At 43.5% G+C, this 19,589-nt stretch overlaps 2 protein-coding genes across 3 annotated transcripts in view; one reads left to right on the top strand and one right to left on the bottom strand.

Moving 5' to 3' along the window:
• glsb (glutaminase b) overlaps window positions 1–3,333 on the top strand; it is a 38,086-nt gene extending 34,753 nt beyond the window's left edge. The window contains exon 18 of the mRNA XM_065961908.1: window positions 980–3,333. Coding sequence (XP_065817980.1) covers window positions 980–1,127 — 148 coding nt within the window. The 3' untranslated portion in view covers window positions 1,128–3,333. The remainder of the gene's footprint in view (window positions 1–979) is intronic.
• A 1,036-nt stretch (window positions 3,334–4,369) lies between these two features.
• Window positions 4,370–19,585, bottom strand: mcm3ap (minichromosome maintenance complex component 3 associated protein). Of its 2 annotated transcripts, none has more exons than XM_065961905.1 (29): window positions 19,468–19,585; window positions 17,650–19,279; window positions 17,135–17,382; window positions 16,808–16,889; window positions 16,281–16,434; window positions 15,959–16,152; window positions 15,727–15,866; window positions 15,154–15,351; window positions 14,359–14,627; window positions 14,031–14,193; window positions 13,625–13,782; window positions 12,651–12,874; window positions 12,269–12,540; window positions 12,001–12,101; window positions 11,748–11,879; window positions 10,984–11,097; window positions 10,664–10,816; window positions 10,306–10,503; window positions 9,942–10,010; window positions 9,721–9,855; window positions 9,284–9,437; window positions 8,563–8,827; window positions 8,369–8,466; window positions 7,159–7,549; window positions 6,740–7,030; window positions 6,465–6,594; window positions 5,553–5,738; window positions 5,317–5,467; window positions 4,370–5,012 (listed from the first exon to the last, which is right to left on the bottom strand). In XM_065961905.1, exons 2-29 carry the CDS (start codon window positions 19,148–19,150, stop codon window positions 4,854–4,856), a joined length of 6,330 nt encoding a protein of 2,109 aa, XP_065817977.1. In that variant the 5' UTR covers window positions 19,151–19,279; window positions 19,468–19,585; the 3' UTR covers window positions 4,370–4,853. The 2 variants fall into 2 exon arrangements, with proteins under 2 accessions (XP_065817977.1, XP_065817978.1); XM_065961906.1 differs by having other exon boundaries at window positions 4,370–5,009.
• Window positions 19,586–19,589: the final 4 nt, after the last annotated feature.

Genomic DNA, 19,589 nt, shown 5'->3' with positions numbered 1-19,589 from the left:
TCCGTTTGCCCGTCCTCGCGGAGGGTCCGCCATATTCCCTGTAAATATAAAACACTTTACAATAAATAAACATATATTTGATCCTCAATACACATTTGAAGTTGTTAAAGTCTGTATGACGATATTAAACGTCTATCTTAGTTGGAGCAGTGTTTGAACTCACAGGTTGCTTCATCCATGACGACCGGACACAATAGGCGTTGCACGTGATCTGAAAGTCGGCATCGGTGCAGACTTGCTGGTGGAGGGTTTTATAACCCACTACCACTCCCCGCTAATTGGTTTGGGACGGACTTAATATGGCGAACCCTCCACGAGGACGTGCAAACGGAGGGGTAGTGGGTAGGGAGAGGGTGTAGTGGCCGGTTTGAAAAAGACCCAGCGTGAGTGCCCTCACAAGTACACTCTGACCAAATATGAAAGAGGAGTTATAACAGAGGCTGTTTATCCTCTGCTGGACGGGCCACTTTAAAAAAAAATAAAAAAAATGAAGAGTATACAGACTTCTTTATGCACCTCTACATCTCTGTACACACGTTTCCTCACAGGTGTTATTTCTTCTTCTTTGTCTTACGTTTCAGTTTCTCCAGTCCAGACAATAATAGAATATCTTTTTGCTACATTATGGCATTAAAGTGATTGTAGTGCAGCCTTTGCATCCACAGTAGTTTAGTTGTGAAGTAATGTGTGCATGCACAGGACTTTCATTTCTATGTATTTGAATTAATTTCTGTATTTTTACTTTAACGTGCCTTCTGTGACACTTGTGGCACTGTGAGAGAATAGTCTAAAAACAATCACATGCTTTGTAAAGAAATACAGAGATAAAGGTTGTGTTAAATATCATGTCCCGTCTCTAAAAGAAATTGTGATGCACCCTGTCCTGTTAAATGTTGACCTGGGAAACATCAATGATCTTAAATTTAAACATGTTAGGTTTGCGTATTTCTAGTATTTGAGATGTATTTTCTTTGCACAGATGGGGGAACACGCCGATAGAGGAAGCGGTTCAGTTCGGCCACCACGACGTGGTCGCCGTCCTGCAGGAGTACCAGTCCAAACAGGACGCGCCCACTGAAGCCGATGAAAAGGAGAGCGCTGGGAAGAGCCTGGACAGTCTGCTGTAGACCTGCTGCACCTCTGCAATACTTTTATGTTTCTCTCCTGCAGCGGCCCAGCGAGCTTCCCCCGAACTGATCTATACATACACGAGCAAACTCTCTGATACGTGGGAGGATTTTTTTTTCTCCATCTGGTGTTGCTTTGCTTTGCGGCTGTACATCTGCTTCATGGTGTCTTCTTCTCCTCTGTTGTAATGTCTGAGTGAAGCCTCATTTGTTGAAACAAGTATAACACTATCTACATATCTGTAATGCAATGTTTACAGTAGATAACTCATGTAATCTGTGGGGGCGGCACATCACATGACATGTGGTAACACAGGATTTAGACCATATCAAAGAGTGTTAGTTTAGTTACGTTCTCGTTTTTGTTTTTCTCTGCCTGGTTATATATTGGACACTCTGTTAGTTTTGTGTGTTGGTGAGGTGTGTGGATGTTATCCTATAAGCTTCATAATGTGTCTCTGATTGTGTAAATGTATATATATGTATATATATATGTATGTATTCTCACAGGCTAAGCTGCAGTTCATGGGCCTGTGTGATCTCCTCACACATGCGTCTCTTCTCAAACACACTTCTCTGAATGTTGCAAGGTCATCGGCAGGTTTATTGAAGCTTCACATTTCCTGTGAGGTCTTTCAAAATTGTACTCCGAATGTATTTTTCAGTGGAAATTCTTGCAATAGCAGCAGATTGTATTTATTCACAGAGACTTTTTAAAGTGTAACACTCATCTATGTTGTATAAATTGTTGCATTTGGGATAAAGGCGAGTCGTTTTCTTTATTTTTGTCTTAAGTTACATTTTTTTTGGGGGGGGGGGGGGGTTCCTGAACCTGAAGAAGGGTTTAAAGTATAGAGACTGTTTAGAAAGTTATCTGCTTTTTCTGTCTGTGTTGGCAACAACATTTCTTGTCTAAGTTTTGTAAACCTGCAGGAAGAAATGTACCTGTTTTCTTTATCACTGTGCATCTAGTGACCACTTAGCTTTGATTTCTTGCACAGAACAATTTTAGCAGCTCAAGGACAATCTAAGAAAATAAAGGTCTCATCTGAACGGGCAATAATTCCCAATACTGTAAAAAAAAAAAAAAAAACATGGATGTCACAACGGGCTTTTGCACAGATTTATTCCGAAGCAAAGTTTGAGAGTGTTTTGTATATTGCCAAATAGAAGTTTATTTATTTACCTAAACAAACAGGTATCAGGTTGTGCTGTAACATTCCAGGTGGAGGTTTTTGGTTCTGTAGCGCTGTGTTTCCTGAATAATGGAATATAAAAGATGTATTTATCACAGTAGTGAGGACTTCATTATAAATGTGCCTGTTTGTGTTTGATATTAAAGCCATGGTGGTAAGAAACGTACAATATGAGGCATGATCAGTGGCAATTCTAGAGTCTGTTGGGGCCCTCCAACCAGCGTTCATCTTCATCATGTCTGCCAGTATCCTGACGATTACGCTTCTTCCTTGTTTTCTATCTTATAGAGAGATCATTTCTTCTCATTTTTATTTGTTGACTTTCATTGACAACTAGTTTTCACGGCAATAATGCATGCAACGCTTAGCTTAGCATGGCACCAAGAGTAAGTGCTGTCAGATAGGGCCCCCTTAGGAAGGTTTGCTACTGTCAATGCAAAATCTGCACATTCGGTCCGTGCTACTTTCTTATCTTCAACGGGCTCGTTTCACCTTTTGCTCTCCTGTTTTTTTTTCTTCGTCTCATTAGTTGTTGATATTATTAAAGTTGAATGATTTTTGTATACGTGTAAAATGGTGAGTTAAAGTCTTAGATTTCAGGGACAGTCACATAGACATTGTGATGGACCAAAGATGCAAAATGAAAGAGTCGTTCTCTTGCAGTCTGAACTTCTGAAGACCGCCATGTTGTTTGTAATTAAAGGTTGTGTGTGTGTGGGTGTGGGTGTGGGTGTGGGTGTGGGTGTGGGTGTGGGTGTGTAACCGTGCATTAAAGCCACCAGCTGTTAAGAGGGAACTGTTTTACTTCTGAGGTTAGACACAAACACACAACATGAACTAAGATTTCCACTGATGGAGGAATGAAAAAAAAACTCCTGACATTCACCCGTGGTTTGCTAGTGGCCCATCTGCTAGCTTTGTAGTCTCACGATTAAAAAAACTTGAAATGAGCAGTTTGTTTTTGTGTATTTCAGACAGTAAATAAAATCCAAGTGAAAACAACAAACATACCAAGAGACATGTCTGTACTTCATTTCAGCGATAAAGACGTGTTGTGAATGTCAGATATTCAGTTTTCCGACTTTGTGGTTTGTAAAAAAAATGCTTTGAAATAAATCACACACATGCTGCGTCAGGCAAAGTGATGCTTTGAGATGAATGCTTTTTTTAAATAAGAAAAGCAAAGATTGTTTTCTTAGGAGTGATTTTCTCAGAGCAACTATGTGCGAGGAAGAGACAGAAACTTTTTATCAAAGTGAGGAGGCGTGGTTGAATTAGAAAGAAGTGAGCGATAATGCAGAGCCCTATAAAAAGAGGCTGTGCGATAATGGAAACTCGTTTGTCCGATTTCTCCACCACACACCACACCACACGAATGCACCAATAGACGGACAGTGAAATCAAATGGGCCCAATCATAGAATCTAGTCAGGCATTGTGTAATTATGAACACTATGAAATGGACATCTGTGTGATAATTTGTTAGACGTACTTTTAAGAGTTTATAGTCTACAAGATGTTTAAAATCACATGCCCACTTCTTCACATGCTGATCGTTACATCAGCAGGTAAAGGGTCTTTCCTCAGTGAATGGATGCACCTGTGGAGGTCAACACATGTAGAGAAACTCAACATGCATGTCACACTTTGCACTGAAAAACGTCATAGATGGATTGAAATGTCTGCACAAATTATTTTTGTCTTCGACCCAGCTATGATTCAAAAGATTTTTCTTCATGTATTGTTTGGAGAACATTTCTTTATTTTCTCCTCAGCTTGAGAAACTCTTCATCCTGTTAAAAGTCCTCCTCACTACTCCTCAGTTTGTCACCTTAGGAGCTCTCTTAAGGGCTAAGATGCTTTGTGAATAACTTAGATATAGTCTAAACTTAAACGGGAAATTCTTATAAAATTCATGATTTGAATAACTTTCTTCGATTTTTATCACTAGTAGCAACTCTCAGTACGTAGGAGGCTTCTTGAATACGTCCCCAGGTCTCTTCAGGTTCTAATGAACTGATGGACAACAGGTCCAAATGAGAAGTAGTATTTATGAAAAATATCTTTTATTAAAGAGTCGGTTATAACACAATTTCATCAACGGTATAAAGATGATTTCAAACAACACAGAAGTCCTATGATTTGATGACGCTTCAAAGAAATCCAAATAATTCAAAGTTTGTTAAAAACAGACAAGATAGATGGCTTTGAAGAAGAGTTTAAAGTAAGTGGTTATCAGCATCTTGTTTTGTTTATGATAGGCACTGAATTTGATTTAACACACATTCTGAAGGTATAAATGATCAATGGAACAAACTTCAAACACGAATAAAAATCTTGATTTTGGTACTCTAATTTACAAACCAAAGTCTAGATACAAGTTAAAAAAATGACACATTGTTTTAATGAACGGGTTGCATGTTATCCACTGCCATGAGCTCAGCAAATAAACAAAAGTCTTCACTCGCAGCAGGAAGTCTGTCGACGGTTTTCAAACATTTGCATTGCAAAATATTTCCTTTAAGAGTTCCTCAGTCATCAACAATGTTCAGCAGACCACTCAGCGTCATTTGGCACGCCATTTCTTCCTCCTTGCTCGCCAAAATCTGTCGTTCTAGATCCTTCATTCGCCATGCCATGGATACAGGCCAGTCTGATTCCTCTGACATCTCGTCGAAAGGCTCCGGCTGCTGACAGACCAAAATAGATAAATGATGAGAGAAATCTGGGGCGGCAACTTGGAGAAAACACTGTTTCTTTTCATCTGCAGCCACGTAAATGAAATCAGGAGTTTTCTTAGTTTAGAATAAAACCAAAGTGTAATCTATTGTGTAGCTTGAGGATCAGATAAATAGCATGCTAATGATAAATCGAATCTTTAATGTACAACATGTGACACACACTCTAAACTGTTTCTATCTTCTATCAGCTGTTTGGAAAAAATATATAACTTCTCTTAGAATAACTGAGCGAGGTGAGGAGAACGTGTCATACCTGTGTGAGAGCGGCGTCTCGGCTCCTGGCTGTGAGCGGCTGCTGTATGATTGTTGGCATCGACAACAGAATGGAGGACGGGATGAAGAGCGGCGTGGACAAGTGATCGGCAGGATCGCCATCCAGCCAGCGCTGAAACTGCTCCATGCTCCTGTAGACACAGAATACGTGTTAGAAATGTTTGGTGGTTAAAAAAAATGACTTTTTTTTTTTTTCCAGCAGTGCTGTATCTGTACCTTCTGCTCGCCGCGTGCTCCCGCTCAAAGCTCTGCCGGACTCTGTGTGCCAGCAGATCTTGTGATGTGGGAGTGTGTGTGATGTCCAGTGGGGCTGTCGGGGCCTCCAGAGGCTCCGGCTGACTGTGGAACAGATTCTGTCTGATGGACAGACCGGAGGGCGTGGCACAGGCGGCTGCACTCGCTCTGAGGATGGAGGAGGGAGAACATTTTTTTTTTTTAAAGAAGTGAATGAAGAAGGTGGGCTGAATCTATGAACCTGAGCGGGGTGATGATGATGTCACTTTAACTTGATTATTTGTTGTTTGAAAACTCAGAGCACCTTCAGTAATATGACTCTGTGGAAATTGAGTAACATTATGAGGGAGTCAATGCTGGTTTATAGCCGTGTTCACATACGTATGCACTCCTGAAGATTTACAGAGAATGTCAGGACGACTGCCTCTGAAATCCTCTTGATCTGGCTGTAATATTAAAATCTGTAATATTATGTTTTCTATACTTTTAAAATAAAAAAGTTATATTTCTCTGATTCAAAGCTTTATTTTGAAATGCTGCTCACATCCGTCACTCCCTCTACAGCTCACTCAGTTATCAGCAGTCTTTCTCTTCTGCTTGTAGCAGCTTTTGGTTGCGGCTTTAGCATCAAGTTTTCTATACTTCTGATAAAAAAAAAGTAGGAAATGTGACATTTGAAAGCTACTGTACAAAATCATAAATGAACACTTTCATAGCTTTGTTTGGCCATGAACTCGATGTTTAGCTGTTTTATTTGTCAACAGATGTTTGTAACGTGGCTGAACTTAAAAGATAAATGTTTAAAATGTAATCTGAACAATAAAGGAAATCTTAAATGTTCTTTACTGTGAGCTTCCTCACTCACGATGGATTTTGAGTGAGGATTTTACTTACCCTTCCTTCTCTTGGTGCTTCTCTCTGTGGGTTTGTCTGAGGGTCTGAGTCCACGCCTCTGGGGGTTTAAAACCATTCAAAGACTCTGTGGGGAAGTAAACCAGGATCTCTCCATCCTCTGTCACAGCATCTTCAACAACAAAACACACCAATAATCAAGTTAACACGGTCACACGTCCTCTGTGGGTTGTAGAACGGCCATTGGCTCTTGTTTTTAAACTAGTTTAAATCAGATTTATAAATACTTTGAAAATGTTCCCCATGAGAGTACTCACCCTCACAGACGGGAGGTTCGGGGATCTGCCAGTCTTTGAGTTTGTGGTCGATGCAGATCACCAGCACGTCGTCCCAGGGAATCCGTCTGAAGGCTGAACACGAGTCCTCGTCTCCGCTGTCCCAGTTGCTGATGGTTTTCTTGGACCCTGGGGTTTGGCTATGGTGAGCCTTTAGACGGACTCTTTCCAGAAGGTTCTCCAGTCGTGACATCAGGAGGGGTTGACTGCGGCGAGCGACTGGGATCTGAGCAGCGTAGCAATAGATGGAGGAACAAAGCTCTGACCAGGAGTCTGGAGAGAAGACGAGACGATTAATAAAGTGAGGAGGGAGGTGGAGGAGAAACTAGAGATGTTTTTTTTTTCATTCCTGTGAAATGTGACCATTTACAAACACTTTGCTTGATGTCACATTCACTGACCTGTAGCAGACGGCGTCTCCCACTCTGGTAGCTGCAGACTGAGGAGGGCTTCACGCAGCCAGTTGAGGTGCTGGGTAGAGTTCCAGCCCGGATGAGGGACAAAGTCTCGGGTGTCGGGTAGGCAGAACTCGCAGGGCGGCCACGAGAGTCTGTTGAGCTCCTGAGACGACACTTTGTCAGCGATGTGAGCCAGGACGGCGTTGTATAGCTGGATGACAGGTGCCGGGTCCTGAGGGGACAGATCTGCTGCGGCACGCTCCTGCCGTTGGGCAAAAACTCTGGGACTAAACTCTCGACTCAAGCTGGCCTCCACGAGCTGCACAAGAGTCTGACAGGAGAAAGGGAAGGGAGGGGGTGCCCGGGCCAGCAGCCAACGCAGAGCATGACTGAGCTGAGGACAGACAACAGAGTGTTAGGAAGCATAAAGTAAATACAAATAAAAATCACTGAGAATGGATCACAACCCTTACAACTAGTTTCATTCATCTGTAACTAGTGATCAGGAGGAGGACTAGTTCCTCTCTCACTTCCTGAATGTTTCATCTGAATTCATTTGAATTGCTAGATACTAAAGTGGCAAAAATATAAAATGTTTCTTTCCTAATTCTTGATTCGTCTGGTAACCCCGTCAGATTTTGGACTTCTGAACTCTACATGCTGCATCAGCTTTCAAGGCCGGTATTTTATGTCCCACATTTCAGTTGTGTTTCTGACAAGAGGAGGTTTGATGAGTTTGTTTAGTTTTCATGCATTGTGGGAGTTTGGACATTTTGCAGAAGTAGTAAGGTGATGCACTGTATGAAATGATTTCAACATTATCCTCTCTTCTTACAAGACAGGAAACCTCTAGGACCAATTTTTGAGTTTTACAATTAAAACTACTGCACCGTACCAGAACCAAACTACAGATGGACACAGAGAGTATGTGGTTATAACAAGGGAGTCTTCTGCAGCTACACACCAAGATATAACTAAGTATTTGGTAGAGACCAAACATGAAGCCTAAGAATGAACACTGGACTATTTTGCTTACAAGAGTATTTTGTGTGGCCTTCTTCTGTACATGTGAGTGTGTGTGTGTGTGTGTGTGTGTGTGTGTGTGTGTGTGTGTGTGTGTGTGTGTGTGTGTGTGTGTGTGTGTGTGTGTGTGTGTGTGTGTGTGTGTGTGTGTGTGTGTGTGTGTGTGTGTGTGTGTGTGTGTGTGAGGTACCTGCTTGGATCCCTGTAGGTCACTTGTTGTCTCTGGTATGAAGATGAATGTGTACTCTGATATCAGGCCTTCCTTCACCAGCGTGTGCAGCATCAGAGCTGAGGGAAGATTAGAGGAAAAGTTCAAGGTTAAAAGATGTCGATCAGATAAATTCAGATCCTGCCTCAGGTACTTTTTTTACTGTTAGTCATTACCTTCTTCCAGTTTCTGTGTTAGGCCGATGCCCCTGTCAGGTCCGGGCACCAGTATGACCAGAGGCAGCGGGCAGTGCCAGGTGCTGGCCTGCTGAAGCTGTTTGAGCTGCAGCAGAGCCGACAGCAGAGGAACATCCTGCTCATCCTGGTCTGAGTCAATGATGGGGATGGCGGGGAGCAGCGTGATCAGAGCTCCCGTCCCGTGGAGCTCGCAGCACTCCTCCATTTTGGACAGATTGTCTTCACTTAGAGGACCGCGGGACGCCTGGAACAAACCACCAAGGAGACAGCATGTTACTGTTTTTTTTTTTTTTATTATACTATTTACATTCACATTTTTTAAGCCCCATGCAATAATAACGTTGCTAAATGACAGTTTTTGCCTGCTGCTTTGCTCTTGAAAGTTTGTTTTGAAAAGTGCTAAATGTATGAAATATGGAAATAAGTAAAATAATTAACACCGGCTCACAGAATGCTGAACATTTTTTGGTCTTTTTAAAGGGCAATGAGTATTTAATAACTTTCACATAAACATTTCTTCTACATCTCACTGCACATGTTCAATGAGCATGTGACAAAAGATCTCCGACATTTTGTCATTTAGTGATAAACACGTTTTATTCCATTCTTAAATACACATGGTTTCACATCCAAACAGATTTGTTTCTACTTTCTATATATTTGACGGCACAGATCTTTCTAAGATGCAGTGTGATCCCACCTTGACGCTGATGTGGACTTTGTGTGTGCGCTGGTTTTTATCCTGCAGCGTGTTCGTGACGCAGAGGGTCTGCAGTGCGTCTTCTGGCTGCTCCTCCCTCACCTCTGACCCCGGCCCACCCCCGAGCTTCACCTCCAGCCAGTCTGACAGAATCCTAAAAAGAGAAACAACAAACTCATTAATTCATCCATTGTGTTATTTCTTACAATATCCTCAAATGTTCCACATCCCTTCATTCTGTATAACCTTAAAACAGTCATGCAAGTTCTGTTTAAACTATTTTTTTTATTTAAGATCAATTCAAAGAGTGAACAACGATCCCATGCAGCTGCCAGATGAAGATTCATTTCTTATGGTAAAAAGAAACCAAACCTCCACCAATCACAGCTGCACCTGACTGTCAAAGACTTGTCTCTTGCTTAAATGCAGCCGTGTACCTGTCGGCCAGGCTGGCTACACTCTCGTGATCGCTCGGCAGGAGCAGAACAGCTTTCCAGAAGATCCTGTCAGGTGGGTCGGGGACGTTCTCTGTCACCAGAGCTGGCAGGTTGATCGGCGTCCAAACTGACTCGCTGAGAGAAACGAGGAGGAGAGTCAAACTTCTGCTTCAAGAACATAAAGTCTGACTTATAAACAAACAAACAAAGGGGTGACTTACTCGAGCAGCTGCTGGTAGTAGTAATGGACTCTCATCTGGTGGATCACTTCCTGTTTCATTTTCAACAACCTTCAAAAAATTACAGAACATATTTTGAATGCATTGGAGCAACTAAGTGTTATTTAATGAAGCCTTAGGTGAACATACATCCGGACATCTCATTTACACAATTCTCCTGTGATAACAAGTCATTTAGAGATCTTGACTACTTGATAACAAAGCTGGTTTTCCCGTCATAATGGATCGATTTAACTCGTCATCTGGAGATATCAAAGCTTGTGTTTTTATATGTGTTTTATATGTATATGTGAATATGAATCTTCATGTATATTCCAACAAAACCACTATTGACAGATACAAGTACCTGGTACTGGAGAGAGCCAGGGTGCCGGCGTTGCCCAGGTTGACCACACCGCGGGCCAGATCTGCCATGGAGGGCTGTGCAGGAGCGCTGGGGGCAAGAGCTTTCAGTTTGAAGCGAGGATCAACACAGCAAGGAGCTGCAGGGAAGCCTCTCATCTGTCTCTTCAGCTGGCGACGCACTGCGACCACATCACGCCACCTGGTGGTCGACGGAGAGAGCGGGACAGAGGGAACGGGTGTGTGAGGAGGATATTTAGATAAGAACAGTAATTTAAACAGACTGAGGTGGACCTGTTATCAGATGTTTCAATCCAGATAAAGACAATTCCTCAAACCCTTCCACGTTTTCTTTTTCATACCGTTTGATGTACTTTTGAATACGTTGCAGCTCATTTTCGAGGACGTCTTCAACCAACAGAGCGACGTCTGCGCTCAAAGTTTCCTCTACTAGACTGTTGCAGACCTGCTCTGTGCATTTAGCCACACGGTCGGCTTTCTCGTCCACTGCTTGTCTGAAAAGAAGGAGTGCATTTAAAGTCAGTGAAACTCAGTTGAGCCACTTGAAGACGTAAAATCTAAAAATGATTTCATTCTAGCATTTGTGATTTTAACCCTCTAGTAAACCATGTAACCTCGTATACGACCAATTCAAGACTTTGGGGATGTTTTAGAGTCTTACTGGATCACAGAGGCGGCGGTCTCCTTGATGGTCTCATTTACAACTTCAACGATAAGCTCTGTGCAGAGAGCGAAGCTGTACTGAACCACGAAGGCCTCGTGCTCCTGCTTCCTCCTGACACACCACAGAGATGGAAAAAGAAACAGGGGAGTATTAATAAGTAGGACTGCTTTGATAATTCTTTAAAACTGGCAAAATAAAGATTTCAATGCCTGAAAAATGATTAATGCTTAAGATAAATGTACAAAAATCGCTTCACTCTGGTTTGGTTTGAGCATATCTACATATGATGACACGTTCCCAGTGCTTTCCCAGGCCTTTGCCAGGGATGCCCCTTGTCACCGGTCCTGTTTTGGAGCAGCCGGGGGGGGGAGGAGGGTTTCCAGTTCGGGTAAATCAGAATATTGTCTTTGCTTTTTGCAGATTAAGTGGTTTTGTTGGCTTCCCTGCCGGAAAACAGTGGATTGCTCTCTCCGGGTGGGGAGTGAGGCTTTGCCCCAAGAGAAGGAGTTCAAGTGTCTTGGGGTCTTGTTCACGAGTGAGGGTAGGATAGTGATAGTGATATCAGCCTTTATATAAGTCTTGGAATTCATCGAGCTTTCACGCATTTAAAATGACAATGAGATAAAAGTAAAGCACAATCAAAAAGTAACTTAAAGAAACAGCGTTCGTTTTTAGAGTGAGTTGTAAATAATTCCACATGATTTGATGAACACCACACTTGGCCTTATTAAAAATCAAAAGGTAATAATCAGAGGAGCAACCTGGCTTCTTCAAGCTTTCGTTTCTCTTCAGCGACGCGCTCCTGCTCCAGCGTGATCTCAGCGGACGACACCTCGTGCAGCAAGTGTCCCAACACCTCACCCACCAGGGACTCCACCTGCACGCTGCTCTCCCTGCAGAACAAGTTAGTCACCTCAATTAAAAAGGTATCGACTCTGCATAACGATAAACTCACGATGAATAGAAAGAACGAAACGTCGAAGACATTGACGGATGGATCACTCGGAAACTTACTCGAGAGCTGCTGAGGCGTAGCTTGCACCAGCGTCAGCGACCTCCTTCACTCCTGCTGCCACCACCTCTTCAATCACGCAGTCCAGCACCGCCATAACGTCCTGTGATGAGAACACAAAAAGCACTTAGACATGTGCACAGTAAAAAAACAGGAAGGTGGTTATTTAATAATAATTATCACTGACTGAGTTCTTTGGTTTGTTTTATATTGAAGGTAGCAGCTAAAGGCGTTTCTTGTTATGAACTCTTATATAGTGACATCACCGACCTCGTTGTTGTATGTGGGCTGAGGTTTAGGTGGAGGTGTTGGAGGTTTGACAGGCTGGGGTTGAGATATCGGCTGGAACAGCTGCTGGACGTCTGCTGGCTGGGCAGGTCTGTGATAAGGTTGGCTGGGCTCTCCAGTCTCGTCAGTTACAGCTGGAGGCAGCGTAAACATGCTGGAACTACACACGGGCATGACAGGAACCTGGACCGGGACGATCTGTGTCAGCAACTCAGCGCTGGGTGGAGCCTTAACCTCCAACCTGGCAGCAGGAGCTGAGAAAATAAAAGAAACCTTTCAGCTTTATTACTATAAATGCTCCTTATTCAGTAAATAGAGAAATGTAAACGTGAGGGAGTCACAATCTGACAAATATGGCCTGTACCTTTAAATTGGCTCGTTGAGGGCTCAGCCAGAGGGCCTTCTCCACGATACTTGTTGTTGAAGTCAAAGCTGCAGACGGGGGTGTGCTGCAGAGGGTTAGGGAGGGGGCCTCCGTTCACCACCTCACCGTTCAGCACCGTCTTCTTAGCGAGGATGACTTCTGATTTATTCTGGGACAGAGGAAGGTCCGGCTCCTGAAAGGATGTTCGACTCAGCTCCACCACACTGTGAACAACATTTTGAAAAATCAATACAACTGCACTAAGTGCACAAAATAATCCTCACAGTAACTCCATCACTAAATCTGCTAAATGTGCAGAAAGTTATATTTTTGGTCTGTATTGAATGTTTCTTGTTTAGCTGGATATCTTCTAAGTCCCTTCTTAAGGTACAAGAGGTTTTGGAATGAATGCTGTTGACTGAAGTGAAACAGCTGTTGTGTCTTCAGTGTAAGATTTAACAGAATACAGAACAGAAAGGATCCCTTCAAAGATAAACCTTTATGTTAAAGACTACGATTCTGTCTTTCAAACTAATAACAGTTATTTCTTTGTTCTCCTCAAAGCAGCCAGAGTCCACTGACAAAACCTACAACTTTATTTGCAGAACATGCATTTATGCTAACCCACTGAAACAAACATCAACTCATTAACAAATGAAGGCAGAGGTGGACCAGTAACACCAGTGAGGTCAAATGACTGTTTTTGTCAAGGAGTCGGTTCAGTCTGGAGGCAGCAACGATGCTACCAGCAAAAAAAAACAATAACAAAAGCTAATTTGCTTTCCCCATAATTTTTTCATACACTTAAGAGAATGGTGCAGCGATTACAGGCTGCATATCAAGAGAGACATAGAAAAACTGGAATTTCTCTTAAAACAGGTACAGAGTATCCCAAAGCAGTACAGTGGGGCTGCAACGTGTTCCTAACATGTTAATGAAAAATGACTTTGTTCCAACATCTTTCAGACACTCACCCATCGAGGACATTGATGCCGTACTGCTGGATGAATTCCGTTGCCTCTTCAACGCTTTGAAACATTAACATTCGAACGACGTCATCGACTGGAAAAGCAGTGGACCGTGGACCGATGGTGTGAGCAATGTTCAAGGTCTTCAAGGCCTTAGCTCTGACCTGCACGCAAACACACACATTTGAAATGCATCAATGGACAACACACGTCCAGTCTGGACCTGCTCTGTTGTGTGACATTTCTAAACATTCAAAACTTTAGTTTTAACAGGTATCCATAGTACACATATGCATTAAGATGTAGAACATACATAAGTGTAGTTTTGATGTCGAGTACAAAGCTCAAACGTCTTTAGAGAAGGTGACAGGTTTTTGTTCACATTCATTCATGAAGGAAAGCGTTTGGTAACCTGGTTGAAGTATCTGTGTAGGAGGCAGCTGGCGAGGTACGAGGCTCCTTTCACCAGCTTGAAGAAGCGCACAAAGTTGTTGCTGTTGACTGCAGCGAAGGCCTGCACTGCAAACTTCACCTCGGGGGAATTACGCACCTCATCGCGAAACTGCTGGACATCTCTGCAAGGACAGGAACAAGTGTGAGAAGGCACTTCTTTACAAAAGAGCAGCTGAAAATGTATTAAATCAATATCAACTGCTGAGAAGAGAAACATTTGATTGACACATACTACAGTATTTCACAAACACACTCAGTCCTGTGAATGTGTGTCTCTGTTGACTGACCGTAGGATGTCGCCGTCGTTGAGTTTGAGCAGCACGTTGTACTGGCGGAACTCGGCCTCCTGGGGGCAGTAGACCTGCCTTGTTGCCAGGTCCTGGTACATTTCTTTGAGACTCTGGAGGCACTTGGTCATGTTCTCGTTGTTGATCTTGGGGTCAAAAGATGAGATGCGCTCCTCACAGAGGTGGTGAGCACAGTGGACGTGGAAGCGAGTGCACTTCTCAATCAGAGACACTGTGTGGGGGCAGCACAGGTGCTGCTGGATGATGTCCTGTGGGAGCGACGGAGCAACAGCTGGGGTTAAAAAGTCTGCTTACACAACATGCGTCCACTTTGATTCTTGTTAAGGTAAAAGAGTTAGACTGCATGAATTGGTATCAAACAGCAGCGATACCAATTCTGGAGGGAGCAAAGATGCTAACAGCTGCTTTTGGTTAAGAGTGTCTTGCATAACAAAAGCTGTGTTGTTTAAGCTCAATACCAAAATGCTGCTGCCTCTTCTTTTGTTTTGATGACATTGTGAAAATGGGAATGATATTAAATAGATTGTTACCTGGAGGAAACTTTATAGATTTGTCTACTTGGTATAATGTGTGACACGACTTTTCCTGTCAACATGCCTGCAAATTGTCTTAGGACTGATAAATCCATTTAACTAACATAATCAATCAATCATACTTAAATAATGGAAGCTCATATCTTTCTGTTCGGTATTGTTTTAATCTGTCATTAAAAGAGATTTAAATGTGACAATAGTTAACGTCTGAAGATAGCAGCGAGCCTAAGCCGACTCTCACCTTGCGGATGGCTCTGGTCCTGTTCCACACAAAGTCATACCAATCTCTGTAGTTGTCATGGCCCTCGTCCATGATCTGAGTCACCAGATAGTCCATGGTCATGCTGAGTACAGGCAGGGGGCGCAGTTCGTGGGGCAGGGGCTCCTCCTGGTCGGCTGACGAGCGACTGTACTCCTTGATGGCTGCTGTGTGTTCTACCTAGTCAAGGATAACGACAGATTCAATTTCTCTCTACATAGTGCATGCAAGGTAGCAATGGCAGCACATCGTTTTAGTGCAACTGAAGCTTTGACAGAAATTAACATCATCTATGCCTGAATTGCAGTTTTGCATTCATATGCAGATATACTCAAATATCTAATACATGCAAACAGGTTGTAAAACAAAGGTTATATTTTTTTATTTAATATTTTCTTTGCACTTCCAAAACTGAAGAGGAGACGTGCACGTGACAGATGTAGTAAAAAGATGAATTATCAATGTCTGACAGGAACCTGAGAAAAACCAGTTACAGGATAAAACATCTCTCAGTAATTCTAATGTGAAATATTCAAAGTGTGAATGCGTTATTACCATTTCAGTATTGAGGACGACCTCAAATATGCTCAGCTGTTTCCGTGTTTCCCTCATGTACCTCTCCTTCTCTGGACACATGTCAGGACACGTCCCAACAAACACCTTCGACAGGACCAGGTCTGTCCTCTTGGGCCGACCTGTGCAGACAAATAGCACATCCAGTTTAAAGTGTCCCTCTGGATTTAAGAGTCATGCTTAAACACAGCTTTGTTTTGAGAGGTTGCTTCACCTTGACGGAGGATCTTATCTCTCTGCTCCAGGAGGCGGTACTTGTCCTCAGCGGTCTCTGCGAACTGGCCAATAAGGTGGAGAAGGGAGGAGGGGACCGGGCGCTCTGAGGTCGAGGCGTCTGAGCCACTCTCCCTCGGGGCTTCAGTGTCAAACTGCAGCGACTTGGCCAAAGATGACTTCTTCACTGGAGAGCTGATACAAAGACACACAGCGTGTTATATTTTTTTTAAGAAGTCCATCGGTTCAGACCTGAAGACGGAACCGTAACAGCTTCAGTTTAACCTACTGATGCAATAAAGAAAACATTGTGCTTGTGTTACCTGCGACTTAGTGTTGCCGTGCTGCTGACTGCAGGAGCTCTGAACCCCGGTCTCCTGAGTGGGGATAGGCTAGCCTTGGACCCTGTGCCTTCCAGACTTTCTCCCTCTGCCTCCTCCTTCCCCGCTGCAGGTCTGCCTCCTTTGTCACATGGACCTAAAACACCAAAGAAATTAACTCAGAACTCATGATTTGAGTCAATGTAAGGAACTAAGGTTCATCTTTAAAAAAAAACTGAGTAGAAGTAAATCAGGATGCTTTTCACTGAGGTCCTCAGGACATCAATATATTGGCATTTTTTAAGAAGCACTAAATAAAATAGATAAAGAAATCAACAGGAGGTAATGACAATGAATTGATGAGTTCTGAAAAATAAATAGAATAAAGCACCTGTGAACGGGTGCAAACACCATAAGGCTTTGCAGGTTTCCCAGCTGGTAGGATAGCTGAATGAAAAGCTATGGCTGCTTGGCTGGAGCAATTGTTTAAACATTTTTTTTCAATTATCATAGAAATGTATTGTATTTACTCTGTTTCTTTCTCTGCCAAAGAAGAAGGAGCTCGTGTCTTTGCAGGATTTTGCCTTTCTTTTTTGCCCTCGCTGCAGACGCCTGAAGGAGACAACAGTATATGGTCACGGGAAGCAGAATTCTTTTGTGACAGCACAGAAAGTACGTAACAGGTCAAGTCCAAATGACTGATCGTAACAGCAGACTACACTCTGGCTACTTGATTAAAAAAAACCTTTCGAGAATAAATTGTACTTAGGGATCAATTCTAGCTGAGTACCCAATTGTAAGAACAATTAATTGGTAACTAGCATTTTTGGTGAAGCCAAGAAACAGAGTCCACTCACGTGGTCATCAAAATATATGATGGCAGTGTTCTTGGCAGGCCGGCAGATGACCTTGCTGACTTTCCCAAAATGACGGAAATGCTTCTCCATGATCTCCCTCCGGTTGAGGTTTGGAAGCACGTTTCTGCACATGATACTGGTGCAGTCACTGGGAGACATGCCACTCAGGCTCTCCGAGCGTTCCCTGCGTACGCCTCGTTTCACCGGAGTTATGGTCTCGCGCTCTGGTTCTGGAGTTTTTGCTGAGTCTATGGGATGAAATGTTAAAATTAGAAGTCAGAATGGTGATGTTTTTACAGTTCATTCAATTATTTTATTAAATCAAAGAAGTGTCCTTTAAATTCAGCAAATGATTTCTGTACTAAACCACAGTGAAACTACTTTTATTTGTAGAAATAGAGGGAAACCAAATGGATGCATATGTGAAGTTTTTCCTCTGAATTGACAAGTTTTGGTGTTTTCTTTGAAATCTTCCACTGGTAGCACAAAGTGTATGATTTTTTTTTTTGTCTCACCTGACTGTTCAGCTTTTTCCACAACATCCCTGGATCCTGTTGGAGTCGTAACAGGTAAGTCTTCACTCTTAGCTGGGACGTCTTCCCTCTCAGTCCCCTTTGTGGCATCTCGCCTCACAGGGATATCTTTACGAAGGCCACTTAGTGCCCTACCGAATATTCCTCCTGCTGGGCCACGGGACCTCATAAGAGGCCTCTTTGAGGGATGTCTTGGTGATTCTGCTTCTGCTGGAACATCTTCCTCTGTGGCAGGCTTTTCCTGGCCACTGCTCGGAACCACTGGTTCTTCCTTGCGCTTGGTGCCTTTGCCTAATCTTGCAAATACATTTGTGTCCCCGAGAGCCTCAAGGTTGCTCCCTTTCTCACCTGTACCGCTCTCTGCCTTAGACTTGGTGTCGCCATAAGCTGGGGGTGGACCAAAAATGGTTCCACTGTAAGCGGGTGGGTCCTGAGGCTGGAGGGTTTTGGTTGAGAAGCTGAAAGATGAAGGGGTGGTGGGCTGGGTGGTTGATGTCTTTGTGCTGGAGCTGGAGGGGGCGGCTGGCTGAGAAAAAGTGAACTGCAGAGTGCTGGAAGATCCGCTGCTGTTGCCAGTTGTTAGGGGATTGTTTTGAGTAGCGATAGAGGGAGCTGCAGCGGGCTGTGAGAAGCTGAAGCCCAGCGGCCCCGACTTAGCCCCAGGCATCAGAGTGAAGCCTGCGGTGGTGGCGGTAGTGCTGCTGCTGCTGCTAATAGTGCTGGTTGTCTGGGATGCACTGCTGCCAAACAGAGAGCTTGACATTGAAGTAGTCTGAGGTTTAGTGGGCTCAGGGCTCGCACTGAAGATGGGTTTGAAAAGTGCCTCATTAGCGGGCTTAAAATTGAATTCTGTTGGTCCAAAGCCTCTGCTCTGGGTTACACTCTGAGTGGAGCCAAAAACACTGGTGCTAACACCGGTAGATGGCGGCGGTCCAAACAATGACTGTCCAAAACTCAGCGACTGAGGTTGCCCCAAAGCAGGGGTGGAGCCAGATGACACCTGGGTGTTTCCACTCCCAGAGGACTGCTGGCCAAACCCGGCTGGCTGCTGACCAAAACCTGCAGTCTGTCCAAAAGCAGAAGTCTGTCCGAACGCAGGTGTCTGACCAAACACTGAGCTCTGCTGGTTGAGTCCACTCGGTTGTCCAAAAGCTGGTGTGGCGCTACTACCAAAACCTGAGCTGCTCATGGCTAAAGCAGGCTGCCCAAACGCTGGAGTCTGGCTTATTGGAGGCAGCGAGGCGGGTTGTGTTGATGACTGTCCAAAGGCAGGCGCCTGTCCAAACATTGTACTTCCATGACTTGTGGGCTGATTTAACACAGACGGCTGTCCAAACGCTGGTGTTGATGGGAAAAAGCCCATAGTTTGCTGATTGCTTGAACTTTGCTGTCCAAAAGACTGGAACAGACTGGTCTTCATGGTGCTGCTTGGAGCCTGGAAAGCGCCACCTTGTGGACTTCCAAACGGATTAGGTGGATTCATGGTGATCTTTCAGAGAAACCAAGTGAGATTGGTTGTTTTATGAAAGACACGTAGTTCATCCAGGTGTCCAGGCAGCGGGGATCTTCCAGCTGTACCTCCTCTCACATTTCTTCTTCTTCAATGGAAAACCTGAAAACGTCAAACGAGACTTTTTAACGTGCGTAGCTCAGCCGCTAACATGCTAACAAAACACAAACACATTTAGTCAGCATAACCATTTCTATAATGCAGTTAAAGTTAGAATACTGACAATACATGTTATCTCACTATAACAAAAAATATATTTAAAAATAATAATAATAAGACGATAAACTCACCTCTTACATGTTTCTTAGTTCGTTGTTATTTTTCTGTTCCGCTCGAATATGATTTCATATTTCCGGTTCCGGTCCGACATATTTTTGGTTCCCCCTCTCTTGCGACTATTTTTCGAATGGTG

This window comes from Labrus bergylta, chromosome 13 (genome assembly GCF_963930695.1).
Source record: "Labrus bergylta chromosome 13, fLabBer1.1, whole genome shotgun sequence".
NCBI classification, from domain to species: domain Eukaryota; kingdom Metazoa; phylum Chordata; class Actinopteri; order Labriformes; family Labridae; genus Labrus; species Labrus bergylta.
The sequence above is the reverse complement of the archived record's forward strand: the minus strand, read 5'-3'. Positions and strand labels throughout refer to the sequence as shown.